Source organism: Marmota flaviventris, chromosome 6 (genome assembly GCF_047511675.1).
Source record: "Marmota flaviventris isolate mMarFla1 chromosome 6, mMarFla1.hap1, whole genome shotgun sequence".
In the NCBI taxonomy this organism is placed as follows: domain Eukaryota; kingdom Metazoa; phylum Chordata; class Mammalia; order Rodentia; family Sciuridae; genus Marmota; species Marmota flaviventris.
The window spans coordinates 119915508-119929599 of NC_092503.1; the positions used below are offsets into that span (position 1 = coordinate 119915508).

The 14092-nt window shown below is 50.0% G+C and overlaps 1 protein-coding gene across 3 annotated transcripts; it reads right to left on the reverse strand.

Moving 5' to 3' along the window:
• Nucleotides 1-607: 607 nt before the first annotated feature.
• Brd2 (bromodomain containing 2) lies at nt 608-12040 on the reverse strand. 3 transcript variants are annotated; one of them, XM_071613502.1, is made up of 13 exons: nt 11944-12040; nt 8115-9432; nt 6412-6715; nt 5651-5788; nt 5019-5157; nt 4712-4926; nt 4231-4605; nt 3615-3743; nt 3185-3436; nt 2803-3068; nt 1918-2222; nt 1445-1567; nt 608-1349 (listed from the first exon to the last, which is right to left on the reverse strand). In XM_071613502.1, exons 2-13 carry the CDS (start codon nt 8138-8140, stop codon nt 1213-1215), a joined length of 2409 nt encoding a protein of 802 aa, XP_071469603.1. In that variant the 5' UTR covers nt 8141-9432; nt 11944-12040; the 3' UTR covers nt 608-1212. The 3 variants fall into 3 exon arrangements, with proteins under 3 accessions (XP_071469603.1, XP_027799555.1, XP_027799556.1); XM_027943754.2 differs by lacking the exon at nt 11944-12040 and adding an exon at nt 10016-10095; XM_027943755.2 differs by lacking the exons at nt 8115-9432; nt 11944-12040 and adding an exon at nt 6066-6157 and having other exon boundaries at nt 6412-6502.
• Between the last annotated feature and the right edge of the window lie 2052 nt (nt 12041-14092).

A 14092-nucleotide genomic window follows, 5' to 3' on the forward strand; every position in this document is an offset into this window, starting at 1 on the left:
GGTTAACTCCTAAATCCCTTTCACATTTTAGTTAAGTGTGTTCAGGAGACAATTCATACCAATATCAAGAGAAAATCCTCAAGCCCCAGCACTAGGGTTTGAATCCAGGAGCTCATACATGCTAGGCAAGTGCTATCTGCCACTGAACTACACTTAACCGTCTCAAAAAAGGCTATTTCCCAGTCTGGTCTTGACCTTGTGATTCTGCTGCTGTAGAACCTCCTCCAACAGCTGGGATTACAAAACATGTGTGCCCCATATCCAGGCCAAACTTGATACAGACACAAATGAGCCAGATTAGACTCATTTATAAAGGGCTGATAGTACTATTAACAACATAGCCAACACTAAAGTAACCCAACTGCAGTATGGCCATTCCTCTCAAAAATCACTTTCCTGAAAATTTTAAGGGACAAAAAAAAAAAAAAAAAAAAAAAAAAAAAACCAGGCAGCAGGCTAAGTGTAACTCAATAGTAGAGTACTTGCCTAGCACTTCAAAGGCCCTGGGTTTAGTGCCTGGCACTGTAAAAAAAAAATTGAAACCAATCAGTTCTTTTCAAACCTACAAAAAAAAAAAAATATTACACAAAGATGACTCACTCAAAACTTGAATAATATTTTCTTTATTTACAAGTTAGAATCAAGAGACAAAGACAGTCCAGGGGACCAAATGGGGAGATGACTGAAACCCCCAGAGCCCCAAATGGAGCGGAAGGAAAAAGGGAAAACAGAGTAGAAAAAAAAAAGTCAACGTAAAAAAAGAGCTCCCCCTTCTTCCCTCCCCATGGAGGCCAAGGGGACCATGGCCATATCCCCCACAGCCTCACCTAGCTTAAAATAAATTAGAACAAACAACCTCAAAACAGGGCCCTTAGAAGTGAACAGGGCAGCTATGGCCTCAGGTAACATTGTGTCCAGGGGCTTTTGCCCACTCTCACCCTGTACCCTTGCCCCATCCCCATCATTCTGAACAGGGGGCTCTATGCCCAAGAGGTTACTCCCAAAGGGGCTGGGAATTCAATCTTATTTTTTGTCCATGTCCCTCCTTCAGTGAATGTTCCTGCATTCCTCCCCCCTGCAGAGCCAGCTCTCCTACAGAGGGGGGAGGGGAGGTGAGATGAAGAAGTGTCACAGCAAGGGGGAATGGGTTGGGGCAGGGTAGTTCAGGGGTCCGGTCCTGCGGAGCCTTCCTGCCCCATCTGGCCTGGCCCCTTAGCCTGAGTCCGAGTCACTGGTGTCTGAAGAAGAGGAAGATGAAGAGGAGGAGCTGGAATCTGAGCTGGAGCTGGAAGCACTGAGACGAGACACTGCTACTTGCTGTGCAGAGGTTGACTCAGTTTTCTCACTCGCTGAACAAAAAAGTTGAGAGTTAAAAGATAAAATTTTTTTCTGAAAACATGAAAACAAGTATAACACATTTGCAGCAGTCTCCAAGTATTCTCACCTTTCTTGGGGGGCTTCTTGGTGGAATTGAGCTGCCCGCTGACATCTTGTAACCTCTTTTCCAGTTCCCGCTTTTTCTCCAAAGCTAGTTCCTCCTTTGTCTTTCCTACAGGTTTCTTAATGGCTGGGGGCGGGAGGATGGATAACAGAATTCACTAAGATTGCCTAGAGTTACTGGCCACATAGATTTCAGAGTTCCATTTTTTAAAAAAATGTAGACAGACATAAAACACGTATTATTTTTATGTGGTGCTGAGAATTGAACCAGTGCCTCTACACATGCTAGGCAAATGCTCTACCAATTGAACTATAATATAACCCCAGCCCTCCAAGTTCCATTCTTGAACATCAAGGAAGCAGCACCGCACATGCATCACATCATCTTCAAAACAAATTATTTCAAATGCATTATATTGTGTACCACTACCTCTTTCTAAGCTGTCAGAACCACGATGGACTTCAGGTGATACTCACTATAGGGCTTCCGCGGTTTCTTTCGTAGGCAGGAGAGGACATAACGCTCAAGTTCTCTAAGTGTGGATGGTTTGAGTGTTTCAAAATCAATTTCAATCTCTTCTGGGTTTGAGTCCCGTAAAGAAGGCTCTCGGGCTTGGATTATATGTACAACTCGACCCAATTTCTCTCCAGGTAATTTGTTGATATCCAGGCTTAACTGTCGTTTCTCATCATAACTCATGGGCCTACTTTCTTCTTCTTCCTCTGAATCGTATCCAGTAGGCAGGGCAGGTGGAGCTGTCTTTGTGGCCTTTTTGGGTAGCCTATAGGCAAACAAAGCAAAACAAAAAACCCTGTCAACTACAAAAACTACCTCTCCAAACATAGTCCCACTGTTCAACCCAGAAATTTATTTCCTGCCTATATTTTTGCCATAAGGCAAAAAAGCCAAGTTAGAGGTAGGTTTACTAGGACACTGAGTTAAGAAAACTGAGCATTTTATTGACTTCTTATATCAATGTAAGTATTTATTGGGGCTTTAAAGTATACTGGTACAAGTCCATCTTTTTGCTCCTTTAAAAGCACAACTAAAGCCATCGTGAAAAAACACACAAGTCTAGAATCATTTATTTACAAGAGTAAGCAAACTGGCAAAGAGGAACAAATCTAGCTAACGTGATTTTTGTAAATCATGCGTCATAATTGTTTTCATATTGCCTACAGCTTTTTATGCACTACACATCTGAGTCAGTTACCCTGAGAGACCCCATGGTTCTTGAAGGATATTACCCTGATCAGTTATCACAAAATTTGCTGACCACCCTCACATTTAGAAAAAAAAAATTACGAGTGGAAGATAGCATAGAAATCAAACTAGTCTGCTTTGACCTTATTAGAACTCACTTGTTGCCACTTCCTCCAGAAGATCCAAAGCCAGGAGGGCCTAGCGTGGCAGCATTGCCACTCCCACTGCCACTAGCTTTCTTAGACTTCTTGGGCTGAGGAGGGCGGGGTGCCCGAGGCCCCTTGTCATCTTCATCAACACCAGCTCGGCCGCGATGCTTCTCTGCCTTCCGTTTCTTCTTTTTCTCCTTTTTCTCTCTCTTTCGCTTAGGCTTAGATATCGGGCCCTGGGACAGGGCAGCAAGTTGTTCGTGTACTGCCCGAAGCTAGAGAAAAGTCAAGACATGAAGTGGGAAAGTAAAATTGAGAGAAAAAAATAGGACCAAGACAGAGCATGAACCAAACTTTTACCCAGTTAAAAGACTGAAGAGTGACAATATACCTGTTCTTGTAGTTCTGCCAAGCGATGAGCCCTTTCTTCCTCTGAGTCTGAGCTTTCACTTTCTTCCTCTTCCTCCTCATCTTCCTCATCTTCTTCCTCCTCTTCCTCAGAGGAGCTCTCACTGCTACTTTCCTCACTGGAGGACTCTGAAGAGGATTTGGTCAGCCCAGGGGGCAAAGCAGTGGAGACTGGTAAAGGCCCTGGTTCCAGTGGTTCATCTGGCATCTTTGCATAACGAAACTCGAATACGTCCTAGGAAAAAAACAGACTCCAAATTATGCTGGTACAATGTTCTGGGCTATACCCAGTCATCGTCATATAATTTCAATTTGTGGCTGTACGTCCTCTCATGTCGAGGACATACTGCACAAATTGATGCAATCTCCCTCCCATACCCATTTATCCTTTAAGCTTCAACTTCTACACTCACCTGCAGCTTTCGTGCCATGGCCACAACATCGTGGTCTGGGGGGTTGTACTTATAGCAGTTGGAGAACATAAGCCGCACGTCAGCAGCAAACTCCTGTGCGTCCCGATAATCACGGTTCTCCATCTTCCGCTGCAGAAGGAGGCAGCATCAGAAGCTGCACAGGCAGAGAGACTCACCTTTCCCTGCCAACCCCAGACAACACAAGAGGCCCTCTCTTGAGAGCACAGTGGGGATGTGCACATGGATCTGTGCCCTGAGGTTAAAGTTAGAAGTCAAAGGAATTTGGGTAGGTTGAAGAAATTATCTTAAGTCTAGAAAAAGAAATCATTTCTAAGTGATACAGGAGGTAACCCAACTGTTCTTCCACCCCTTAACTTCTCTGACCCAACCCTCCCATTAAATAGTAGAACTGTGTATTAGGGTTACTCTTTAAACAGAATACTCATCCTTACTGTAGGAAATGCAATTTCAAACTGCTTGACCTGCCCCTTTACAATTTTGTAAAACCAAAAATCAAAGACTGCTGTGTACCCATAAGGAGACATGAACATTATTTTATTGATCCCTAGATGCCAATCACTGCCTTAGCATCCCATCTGCCCCATGCAGTGGGTACCTTGACAGTGCTGAGGTCCATGGGGTGCTTAATGATGTCATGGTAGTCATGCAGGCCAAGAGCAGAAGCGTCCACTGGTTTATAGAAAGGCCAGGCATAGGCTGCATGCTTCTTAGAGAGCAACTCCTTCAAAATGCCATTGCAATGTTTTAACTGTTCTGACAATTTTCCTTTTTTAGAGCTCTGGTGTTGTTGCTGAGAGTCAGGCAAGTCTTTGCGTGGGGGCTTGATGGGGCGACCACTCTCTCTACGCATAGGGGGAAGCCGTGCTGCTTTAGGCTCAAGACTCCCAGGAGGGCTGGCTGGGGAACCAGGAGCCAGGATGGCTGTAGGTGTAGGGGTGGTAGTATCTGCTTTTCGTTTAACCCCTTTTTTCTGCAGAAAAAAAAAAAAATAAAAAACCAACAGACTATTACTCCAGGTCCACTTCATTCAAAACCTTTCCCTTCCCACTGTCCAAAACAGATACATTTATCTATACCTTGGCAAGGGGCTGAGCTGGGGGAGCTGCAGATACAGCAAGGAGCGGGGGTCCAGCAGAATGCAGAGACTTGAGAAGGGGAGAAGAAATGACCGATGGATGGGGAATGTTGAGGACAGTGGTAGGTATCTCAGGTGGTGGAGTATATAGGGCTGTGTGTGACACAGAAGAGACAGCAGGCACCTGATGGGCACTGGTAATACTGCCCTGGAGTGCTTAATAAAGGAAAACAAAGCAAAAACCGTTTAGTTTGTTTCTCTTTCCTGTCTCTTCAGGTCTCCATTCGCAAAACTCTCACTCTTCCCACCTGCCAACTTGGCCCCCTTCTTATGGCTGTTCTTAGGGATGGTCACCACAAGCTCTTGTTCGTCTTGAGGCATTGATGCCACCTTCTGTAGGAAGATCTTTTCCAGTGTCTGTGCCATCAGGACTATATCATCAGTGGGCTAGTGAAACAAAAAACAAATTTAGAAAGGTCCAAATGATAGCAAAAAAAAGACCATTTCTGTCAAATTCCAGGCCCTAGGGCATGACCACTCTCCCTTAGGCACCTGTCATCAAATGCTGCAAATTACCACATTAGGCCAATAATGTCCCCTTCTTTCCTGTCTCTCAAAATACAAACTAATGAAAATACATGGTCCCTTAATGTTCACAAGCTTAAGAGAATGAGAACTGATGAGTAAAATAGATCCTGCTCTACTCAGGTCTCTGGAGCTTTCTGAGAAACAGGGCCACCATCCCCAAGTATGAAGGTGTTCTACTTAAATAACCTTAAACTATAGAGCTCTGAAGCCACATTACTGATAACACTATTTGGACTCAGTTTTCTTTGGACCATTACTAACTGGATACAGCTTCAATAGAAGACAAAACGTTTCCATTTGGCTATAATAAATGTCCTCTTATCACCTGCTAAATGCACACAGAAAAACTTACCTTGTTGTAAATGTAACAGTTGGTGAACATGGTATTGAAATCCTGCATACATTCAGAAGCAGCCCAATAATAATTGTTTTCAAGTCTCCTCTTAATAGTACCCATGTCCATAGGCTGTTTTATAATTTTGTGATAATCCTAAAAAAAGAAATGGTACGTCAGAGCCACTGAAAATTAAAATACCCATTCTCCCAGGGAAATCACTGACCGACCCACACACACACACACACCCCCTATGTATCAAAGGAATACAGTTCCCTAAACTGCGGCCCCAATTAAACTACAGGACCAAAAAAAAAGGGGGGGAGGATAGGGTGGGGAATAGGATCCTTAACCCACTTTGGGGGCCCCTACTGCCTTTCCCTAACCACCCACCTCCCACCCATTCTAGAAACTTCCCATCCTGTGACATTACCTCTGGGGTTGGCTATCCATGGGCTGCATGAGGGAAAGGAAGAAGCTAAGAATTTTGGCCACCGTGGTCCTCTCCCAACCCGGGGTGGGAATCTGTAAAATGGAGCCAGGGCACAAAAAGTTAAGGAAGGACACAGAGGGCACAATAAGAGATGCCAAGATAGAGATAGCAAGCGGTTGGAACAATCACAAAGGACCAAGAATTCAGAACTATGGTGGCTATCTGCCCTACAGAAAAGAATTGGGAACTCCCTAGGGGCCGCAGCACCTACACTAGGCAACCCACCCCCACTCACACACATTCTTGCTCATTCCCATACCTCCCCCAATTCTATGTTCCTACTCACCGGCAGACCCAGTTTGACAGCATCTACAGGCTGCCGAAATGGCCACGCAAACTGATGTTTCCACAGAGCTTTCATCACCACCTTGTGCAGGTATTGCAGCTGGTTGGTTACCCGTCCTGGTTTTTTGGGATTGGATACTTCAGGGGGTGGTGGGTTGGCAGGGGTTAGTTGCAAAGCTGGCACTGACGCCATAGTAGGACTCTCAAATCCCTCATACAACAGAGAAGGCTTTCGAATCCTTTTTCCTGGAGCTGCTGCCTCTGGGCCCAACCCCAGTAACCCTGCATTCCCGTCCCCAGGGAGCCTGCAAAAATGGTAAATAACATTAGATGTGGAGATCTCATGGAATTCAAAGTGCAATTTGCACTATGTCACCAATAAATCCAAGCTCTGGACCTAGTGAGACAACTAAGCTTGCAAGTGGCTCCAAATAAGAACCAATATCAAAATCATCTGTAGAGATTCTGTTGATGCCCACCTCCCCCCTCCTTTTATTTTTAGTATAGCTAATCTAGATCCCACCTTCTGGAGTCTGGCAACCCATGCTCAATTAAAAATAAGAAAGCCCTATGGGGATGGCTCTTAAGCAAAAATGGGTGGAGTTGAAGACCAAGATTCCTCCTCACTAGGGGTTTGGTGGTTGCCATGGTGGTTGAGCCTGAGGGAAGACAGTGAAAAAAAGAGAGGAAATAAACTAGGAAGAAAAACTTCATAAAATGCTGAGGCACCCAAGAATCAATCCACCTGGGTAGAAGAAATGTTATTTTCATTAAGCTGAGTATTTAATAAAAGAAAAATGCACTAAATGTCTAACTTATAAATTCAGACAAGGGAACATCTTGTGAGACCTCACAATTGGAGTTAACTGCCCTCCAGATTTGCAAACTACCTCCTCCAAGAATTCAAAAAACAGCCACCCAACAGCCAAGGTCACAACCTGATTGTGACAGCACACCTCCCAACACCCTGCTAGAAAAACACGGTCTAACAGTTCCCAATGTACCATCTACTGCACATTAAAGACCAACAGTGGTCCTGTTACTCCTCCAGGCCAGGTGTTTCCCACCACCTAAGATTTAAGACACTACTTAGAGACCTCATTGTTTACATCCGCAGCACTGCAAAAGTCTTAGCTCCACCCTCCTGCCCTAAATCAAACACTCGACACCATCAAAAACCAGCCCCCTCCTTCCACTCACTGAAAGACGAGCAGGAATTTTATGACACCCTAGACAGTAGGATCCTCTCTATCCTAAAGTTGGGAATCCCCGCTGCCAAGTCCTGAAGCTCGGTCACCATGGCAACTACTGGCAGAGGTTGACCACGAACCCCCCAAACACCATGACAAACCAAAACTAGGCACCAGGCCCAATACCCGCAGGACCTGCTCGTCTACTTAAAAATACCCATTCCTACCCTTTCAGCCACCGAACTATCTCTAACTTGGTTAAGACCGGGCCATGGCTGTAGCTTATAAATTGACAACCTGCGCTCCCCCCACACGCAGCAACTGGGTCGCCGCCACCGTTCCAAAACCGTCGTCCAACCCCCTCCGCGAGCCCGAGCCAACAGCTGCGCCAAGAAGTGGCAACGCATAGCAACCGGCGCCGGGTGGTTCGGTACTGCCCCCCGAACACGGCGCCCTCCACCCGTGCCGCCGCCCCACAACGACCCCTTCCCACGCGCGCTCTCGGGAGACGTACTTGTGGGGAGTCACGTTTTGCAGCATCTTGACCGCGGGGAACCAGCGCTGCCTTCAGCCGCGTAAAGTCCGGGTGGCCTCGGATCCCCTCACCGCCCGGTCCAGCATAACCCGGGAAGTGGGGGGGAGGCCGTTGCCCTTGGCCCTCCAGGCGACAATCTCCCCGCTGGGCCGGCACGAGCAGTCTCCTCCGCGCGGCCTCTCGCAGGACTCCCGGCAGCTTGGCGCGCTCCGCAGGCAGCGGACAGCAAGAAAATGGCGGCGGCCTCAGCAGAGACCGGCGTACGACAAGGGGGATAGACTCCCCAAAACCAAAGACAGTCCCCGATCCTAGACACCGTCGTCAATACAGCCCGCTGTTGGTTTGCAGGGGTCCCCTCTTCCTGTCGGGACCGTACGGGTTGGACAAGATCCCGTTTCGACCTCGGATGGAGGCGGATGAACACGAAAAGTGGTTTAGGAAGCCGCCGCCTCCATCTTTGAAATCCTCTTGAGGGCGGAGTAGAGGGGGTGGACAGACTCCGACAATTGGGCGGGGCCCGAAAAAGGGGAGCTTCAGGGGCTTCTATGGGGTCTGTACTGTCCGCCGGGACCGGTCATAGGCCGAGACGAAGGCCATTTCCAAACGGATGGACGTGGATTGTAATGGCGGCCCCCGACGAGTCAAAGGCTCTGTATCGGTAAGCAGAATCCTCCAGGTCGTTCTAGAGGCTGCTCCACTCCAGCGCGAAATGGCGCCGCCGAGCCCCGCGCCAGCCCTTTATATATAGGCGGGGAGGAGGAGCTTCGTTGCTCATGCGCGCCACCCTGCTCCAGAATTTCCCCACCCCCTCCGCGCGCGCTCGCTCGCTCACGCGCGTGAAGTAGCAAAGTCGAAGGAGGTGGATCCCATCTCCGCGGGAGCTTCTTCTATTGGTCTGTCGAAGCGATGACGTCACAAACTTCATTTCCAAGTCGTCAGTCACCAGGCAGAAGAGTGCCGCATAGACTCACAGGGAATAGGCAACCCGCCATATCTGAGCCGCTTGGTTGCGCTGTGGTTCGGCGACTCCAGGGAAACAGGGAAGTTGGAATAGGTGCAAGGGCCATCTCCCCACGGCCTCCAGCACCTTCTCCCCGCCTCCTCTTCCAACTAAGTTCTCCCAAGCACGAAGTAACTCCCGACTGCCAAGCTTGGGCTGGTAGTGCCATTCGTAGTTCTCCATTGGCCGAACGGGAGGGGTCGCGTGGGCGTAGCCAGGCGCGGCTCGCCAGGGGTGTGGCTGCAGGACGCAGGGCGGAATGCTGTTCTTGGCAGGGAGGCCGCTGCAGTGAAGAATCTGAAATGAGGAAGAAAGACGCCATCTTAGAAGCCGCGGCCTATTCTCCTGTGGCGAACAACTAAAGGCGCCTGAACGTTAACAGCGAAGGGGCCTAACGTTCCTCTTTTCTACGACCTAAAATACGGCTTGCTGAAAGTCTTACAATCCTCCCTTCCCTCCCCCAGACCAAATAATCGAAAGCAAAGGCAAAATACTTCTCCTCTCTGCAAACACCCAAATACTATGAACAAGGCCACCAAACCCAAAACTTTCACGCCCAAGCACTTCTCCAATCCCAGCCCACTCGTCCCTTCATTAGCAATACAAACACCTGCCTACAAAACCCCACAGCCCTAAAGAGGGAACAAAATCTCCAAACCCATCCATCCTATAATACCCTTCTACCCGAACTCATTCCGGCGTCTGGCTCAGAACAGAAAAAAACAAGTCCTACAAGGGGCGAAATGGGGGAGGGACCCTCCCCTCTCCAGGCGAGCTCAGACCTTTCTCCGTGCTTCCCGCCCCTCGCCCGGGCAGACCCGCACCGCCCTCCTGGGGTCCCTTCGCACGCGGGGGCCAAAGAACGCCCCCATCCCCCCACCAGGGTCCGGAGTCCTCCCCACGGAGCTGCTCGTCCATCGGTCAGCGCCAGGGAGGAGGGCGAGCAGAGGAGGCGGCGGCTGTAGCTCAGACTAGCCCTCCCCCTCCTTCTCTCCCCTCCTCCCCTCCCCCCGGGCCGTCCGCCTCCGAGGAGGGGCAGGAGCCATTTTGGGAGCTCAGTTTCGCCCCCTCCCCCTAACTCCCTCTTAAGTCTTCCTCACAATTTGATTATCTGAATAGGCTTACAGACTACGTATGAATAAAGAACCGGAGCCCAAGGCCAGGATCTCTGAAGCACCTCTAGAGGAGGTACCCCTACCGTAGAATAAAAGGATTTCCCCCACCACAGAATAGCTGCGCTTTGACACCCCCGAGGAAAATAGGTTTGTGTGCACGTCCAGGCAAGGAAATTAATGTAGGGCAACGAATATAAGGAAAGCTCCCTCTACCCCTGGAAGGGCTAGTCAGGGCCTCCTAGGTCCTTGAGCTGCAATCATGCCACCCTCCATCTGCAGTAACCCTTGTGCTCCAACCTCGCATACTGCACCTAACATGGCCGCCAGCCTCCGGTCTTCAGGACCACCCGAGGAGGACAGACCCCCCCGGAGGGAAGTGCGCGTAGGGAAAGCAGAGTCCCCCGGCGCCCCACCCCCAGCCCACCTGGGATCCGGTCCTGGCCCCCCAAAGTACATGCAGCCCCGCCCGGGTGGCTGCAGCAGGGAGGGCAATGACACAGCAACTTTGCAAAGGCCTTCTCCCCTCCCCCTAGTGGCCCAGCCTCCCAAATCTGCTTTTCTCCGCCCGGGGCTTTGCAGGTCAGGACACAGGCCCATCAGGGGGCCGGCCAGGGCAGAAAAAATTGGGGCGGCAGAGAGATACTGGGCTTTAGAAAGGGAAAGGGTGGCCAGAATTTTAACTCTCATTTCCCAGCATTCCGGGAAATCACTGCTCCCCAATCTCTCCTAATCCTCCCTTCCCCCACATGAGTCACAGGGGAGGCTACTGCTACTCAGTAATTTGGAAAAGTAACTCTTCCCCTCCTTTCCGTTCCCTCCCCCGCAGTACACAAGGAGAGAGCTGTTCAGGACTGGGGGAGGGGATGAAAGACGCAATAGACGAGGCCACCCCGGAGAAACCCGAGACCTAGGAACTCATTCCAGGCTCTGAGCTTTCCTGCTGTCTCAGGCCACACTTTTTACTAGGACCCACTTTGGGCCTGGGTTGTTCCCCAAGTAGACCCCAAGCTTTCGGTTTGTAACCTTCCTCCGAGCCCTAGTAGACAAGTGCTCAAGTAGCTCTTAGAGGGGCAACGAAGGTTTGGGCACAGGGCCCCCACAGGCCGTGTCCATGCGAATGCACACAAATTCGATAACAGACAAGTCTAAGCTCCAGCATGCCATGTGGTGACTGCGAGCTTCCTACCCTTGACACAAAGGGAGCACAGAAATGCTCCGAGCAGAGCCTCCAGGGAAAAGTGAGTTGGCGCCTAAGAAAAACCTCATTTCACAGACTGAATTGACAACACTAAAGCATTTACATCCATGATTAGGAATTACAGCCATCATTCTCACTCTTCAGCCTACCAGATCACCCCCTCAGCCGCCAAGAAGGATCCCTCTCACCTGGCTGCAGGCTCCTGTACCCCCAGGGGACGAATGGGGGGGGGGCACGCCGCCCCCTCTTCCCCTTTGCCCTCCAATTGGTATGGAGGCAGGAGGTTGGCCATTCCCTCCCCCATCACAGTGGCCCTCTCCTGCTGGTCCCCCTCCACACTCCCATTGGCTGTGAAGTATTTGAAGGACAAATCCCACTCAGGTTCTTTTTGAACCCCAAGAATTCCATACACACCCTGGCTTCTTCACCGTATAGGTTTAAGTCACTGGCATCTAAATGACTAACATCATCCCCGCCCCAAGTGCCCCTTCTCACCTGGATGGTGGAGCCTTCCGGGGGGGCTCCAATGTTGCCCTCGGCTTGGTGCGGGGGGAGGATGTAATCCGGGGTGTCAACCCCCCCGGAAACCGAAGCAGTGTTGGGGGAGGGGGCGTAGCCCCCAGCCCCTCCCTTCCCGAGCGGGTTGGGGGGTGGGGAGAGCATCCGGGCCGCGCGGCCACGTCAGCAGCACTCGGATTGGCTGATCGGAGTCACGTGCCCGCTGCTCCCCCCCACACCGCCACGAGGGCCAGTTTTCCGAACGTTCCTGGGGGTCGTTTGGAGGGGGCCTCGGGGCCGCAAGGCCTAGGCCTGTCCCCCGACACCCAGAGCGCGCTAATGCTGCTGCCTCTTCATATCTCCCGCGTCCTATCCCGCTGTCGTCGACCTTGTCCCCCCCACTCGCCTCTCTGTACGGGTTCAGCATGGCTGCCGCAGCCCCGAAACGTGCACAGCGCAGGCGCATGGGCGCGACCAGACCGGGGGGTGGGGTGCCCGGGGCCGCGAGGAGGGCCGCAGTGCGCAGGCGTCTCAGCCCAACCGCAGCTCCCGCCGCGGGCCACGGAGCGCGCGGTGTGTGGGGGCGGAAGTCGGTGCGCGCGGACCGCCAGCCTGGGCCACCCTTCCCCCACTACGGAGGCTTTGCGGGACAGCTAGGGACGGCGCGAGTCAGTTCCTTCTGGCCTAGTGTAAGGTGCGGCTTGGTTCGACCTGGCCAGAGTTCACGGAAAGCACACGGCGCCTAGTTGTTGTCCGTGAAGTAGAATAGAGACTGGCTGGAGAAGTGAGGGTTTGCAGGGTGGGGCCCCTCCCTTGGTGTAGTGTAGTTGCGGAATGGAGAGGAAGCTGATCACCCGGGTGGTGCCAGCAACGGGGATAAGGTGTGCCCTCTAAGTGTGTTTAGACCGTTTTACAACTTCTGCTGTTCCCAGAACATATCCTAGACTACTTTGCTTCGATGATGAGACGTGCAAGTTCGTGGACTCCCCTGCCTTCTACAGTTTGCCAACCGATCACTCTTCCTTATATACAGATCCTGTGATCGACCATTTAAGTTAAAATTCCCTATTCAAGAGCCTGGCGCGATGCCGCACTCCTGTAATCCCAGCGGCTTGGGAGCCTGAGGCAGGAGGATCACAAGTTCAAAGCCAGCCTGGGCTAAACAACTTAGGTCCTACACAACTTAGCAAGACCCTGTCTCAAAATAGGAAAAAGAAGAAAAAAACAAAAAATAGAAAAAGGGCCGCGATGTGGCTCAGTGGTTAAGCACCCCTGGTTCAATCCCTGGTACAAACAGTACAACTCAGGAATTCCTGAGTCCTTGCTTTCTCTTAATCTTGGATCAATCCCATAAAATTTTAGGGATTAGTAACAAAATGATTACATTGCTACCAAGGCAATGTTTTAATTTGTTTGTAGCCTATTATGACTCTTCATCCCTCAGAGTGAAGTCTAGGTGTTCACTCTACAAACTCTTAATCTCCTGTCCCCGCAGACAGATAGCCCCTTTAATAACAGAAAGACCAACTACCGTCCCCAGTAGACTGCCAGTGTGTATTGCTTTCCCATTTCTTTAGAAGGTCTTCCCTGTTTGAGGAAGTGCTTTATATTTGACCTGGTCAACTTTATGTTACCCTGAGGCCATCCTCCATTCTCCACCCTTTGTAATTTTTAATTTATCTTTCTTGGGTTCCTATTAAAAAAAAAAAAAAAGGAAACAACTCTCTCAGTATTGTACCTCCTCAGTAGACTCATTTTTATCTCAGCTCCTTTGAGCAACCAGAACCTGAAATTAAAATCATACTTACTGTCTGAATTTTCTATCTCCTCCTTTTCCTCCCTCCCTTCCTACTTCTCATCTCTGCCCTTCAAATCATATTTGTCAGACTTCCACCAGAAAGTCTGGCAAATGTCACCAAGGATCTCCTAATTGGCAAAGTCAGAAAGCACTTTTCAGTTTTCACCTTATTTGACCTCTCTAGAGCATTTGGCAATTATTTGATCATGCTTCCTTCCTGACATTCTCTATACTATTGATTTCTGTGACCAGTCTCACCAGTTTCTTTTCCTACCTGTCTCCCTGCTCTCCTTTCTGGACTAACTTAGCCCCATCCTATGTGTTGATGTTTTCCAGGATTATACTTGT

Bases quoted from the DNA above. Each gene is read 5' to 3' on its own strand.
- Brd2 (XM_071613502.1), bottom strand. From the start codon at position 8,140: ATGCTGCAAAACGTGACTCCCCACAA. The intron at 4,606-4,711 runs GTATAGATAAAT...TTTTTTCTGCAG, and splicing joins CAGCTCAGCCCCTTGCCAAG to AAAAAAGGGGTTAAACGAAA. The intron at 2,223-2,802 runs GTGAGTTCTAAT...GTTTGCCTATAG, and splicing joins TCTGGAGGAAGTGGCAACAA to GCTACCCAAAAAGGCCACAA.